Here is a 2,772-nt window from a genome sequence, read left to right on the forward strand (position 1 = left end):
ATATATGGTTGTGCATTATGCAAGGAAAAACGTAACATGTTTTTTTATGAATGCTGTATTTGGCGGTGTTCTTTTTTATTGACATCAAATGTGCTCAATTATCTTCTTCATTTAAGTTTAGCCAACAGTCCAAACATGACATCCACCAACATCCATTGACCTTCATAGAAAGTCCCACGATCATAGATGTACCCAAAAGATTTAACTGCTCCTGGTGTCATGAACCATTGATAGATGCTATATATCTTTGTCCTGACTGTCCATTCATCATTCACAAGAAATGCCTTGATGAGTTACCCACTGAAATTGATCACCTTACACATCGCTTACACCCTCTTATTCTTAACTGTAGTGATAGTGATTACTTGTGCAACCTATGCCAAAAGTAACATTCCAGACCTTTTTACAGTTGTTCTCTTTGCCATTTTAACATTAATGTTAAATGTGCTTAGTCGAGGTCTACTGTTGAAGATAAAAGTCGTCATCAACATCCATTCACCTTACTTAGGAGACAAGATTCATTCATTTGTGATGCATGTGGCACTGAAGGAAATTATATTTTATATATATGTTCAACATGCAGCCTCATGGTCCATAAGGATTGCACTTCACTCCCACGCATCATCAAATTTTCTCGACATGATCACTGCATTTTTCATAAATATTTTCTTAAAGGTCTTACAAGGCAAGATTGCAAGATTTGTTTCAATGAAGTAAAACTAGATCGTGGGAGTTACTCTTGTAGGAAGTCAGGTTGCAATTACGTTGTCCATGTGAATTGTGTCTTAGAGAATAAAAGTTTTTACGAGGTAATTGAGGATGAAAAGCAATGTGCGGAGCTTGAAGAAAAATCTATGCAGTCCATTCGTGTTATTGAGGTGAATGAAGCTGGGGAAGCTGCAAAGATTGAACATTTGAGTCATCAACATTGCTTGGCGTTAGCAGACAAGATGGAGGAGGAAATTGATAGAAAATGTGATGGGTGCATGCTACCTATCTCAAATATTTTCTATTATTGTCCAGAATGCCCCTTTTTTCTTCATAAAACCTGTGCTGAATTGCCAAGAATCAAGCAACATTGGTTTCGTCAAAGCAATGCCACCCCCGATTTCAACAGCTTTAAGACATGTGACTTTTGCAGTCAACGTTGTAGTGGTTTCTTCTACGAAATTGAAGAATATTGGGACATGTGCATAAGGTGTGCTAAAGTTGCTGATATCATTGAATGTGAAGGACACCAGCACTTTCTCTTTTTTGATTTCAAATGCGAAGAGAAATGTAATGGTTGTCGTGAAAGGTGTCAGTATGGTACATTCAGATGTGGAAAGTGCAGATTTGCTTTGGATTTTGGATGCTTAACATTACCACATTCAGCTCTTCACAAAATTGATGAACACAAGCTAAAGCTTACTTATCGTGATGATAAGGAGAAAAGTTATTGTGATATTTGTGAGCAAGATAGAGATCCAGGCCTTTGGTATTATTCTTGTTCAACCTGTGATACTTCTGCTCATATCGAATATGTTCTTGGACAATTTCCATTTCTAAAGGATGGGAGCATAATGGCTTATCATATTTATAATCACAATTATCTTCATGATCTTAAATTTTTTAGGAAGGTCGAGGGCTTCCCTGAATGCTCTCGTTGTGGAAAGTTTTGCCAAGAAGAAATTCTCAAGTGTGAAAAGTTTGCATGCAACTATATTGTCCACTACAAATGCCGTTACAGTTAAGCCTAAAGCTTTGTGGTAAGTACTCTAAATGATTAAAAAATTATTTTTCAATCATCAATGTTGTTGATTGCTATTATTTCATGATTTTGTTTTCATTATCAACATCAGTTCTAATTACGTTCATGGTTGTAGATGTGATTTATTCAAATGAAAAGCACCAAAGGATTTATTTGATCAAAGGAGTTCACAAAGGATTTGGCATTTCATTCCTACTTCTTTGATAAAGGATGCTCGAATTCTAAGTGTGATTTGGTTTCATTGTTACTATGTTTAAGATCGATTTGGGTTTGTATGATTTGATTTCAATATTACTTTGGGATTCATCTATGATTTGTTTGGGTTTGTAAGATTTGAATTATTTCTTATTTAAATTATCTTAATTAATTTAATTATTCTCAACAGTAATGATTTATGGGTTTTAGAAGCTACCAATTTCTGGAATGGACTTCCATTCCGTGATCAATCGTCTATCATTTTAGAGAATACTCGTAACAAGATGATTAACCATTGTTGCTACGCTCATGATGGATATCTTAATTTCTTTAAATAATTTTAACAAATATTAAAATTTCTGATTTTTATTAAAATAATTAGTTTCTCAAAACATAAAGCCTACATTCTATTATTTTTGTATTAATCAATAATGATTTTAAGTATGGGTAATATTGGATTAATAAATATGGTTTTGAATGTTTTATAAAACTTATAAAGCGTTAGGTATTTTCTTAGAAATTTTGAAATGAATTTTTGGACTATTTGAAACTTAAATATCTTAAATAATTAAATTATAATTACAAATAATGATAATTTTGAAATTATTTTTTAAGTTTTTTTTTATTGTGCATGTTCAGGATTCGTGATTAGATTGAATTGAAACTTTTTATATATTATTTTTTATAAAATTTTAATCATTTATTTAATGAATCTAAATGAATTGGTTGAATTGACTGGATCAAGAATTGGTGGTTTGATCAGTTGGATCATTAGTCCAATTTTGCAAACTTTAGTGGCATAATAAGCTAGACTTTTTCAAATTTTC

General features: G+C 32.3%; 1 protein-coding gene across 1 annotated transcript; it reads left to right on the top strand.

Annotated features, from left to right (window-relative positions):
* The first annotated feature begins 568 nt into the window (after positions 1-568).
* Positions 569-1,733, top strand: LOC105772127 (uncharacterized). The gene has a single exon (XM_052632097.1). The coding sequence runs from the start codon at positions 588-590 to the stop codon at positions 1,731-1,733; it is 1,146 nt and encodes a 381-aa protein (XP_052488057.1). The 5' UTR covers positions 569-587.
* The last annotated feature ends 1,039 nt before the right edge of the window (positions 1,734-2,772 follow it).

The sequence above is a fragment of the Gossypium raimondii genome, chromosome 6 (genome assembly GCF_025698545.1).
Source record: "Gossypium raimondii isolate GPD5lz chromosome 6, ASM2569854v1, whole genome shotgun sequence".
NCBI lineage: Eukaryota > Viridiplantae > Streptophyta > Magnoliopsida > Malvales > Malvaceae > Gossypium > Gossypium raimondii.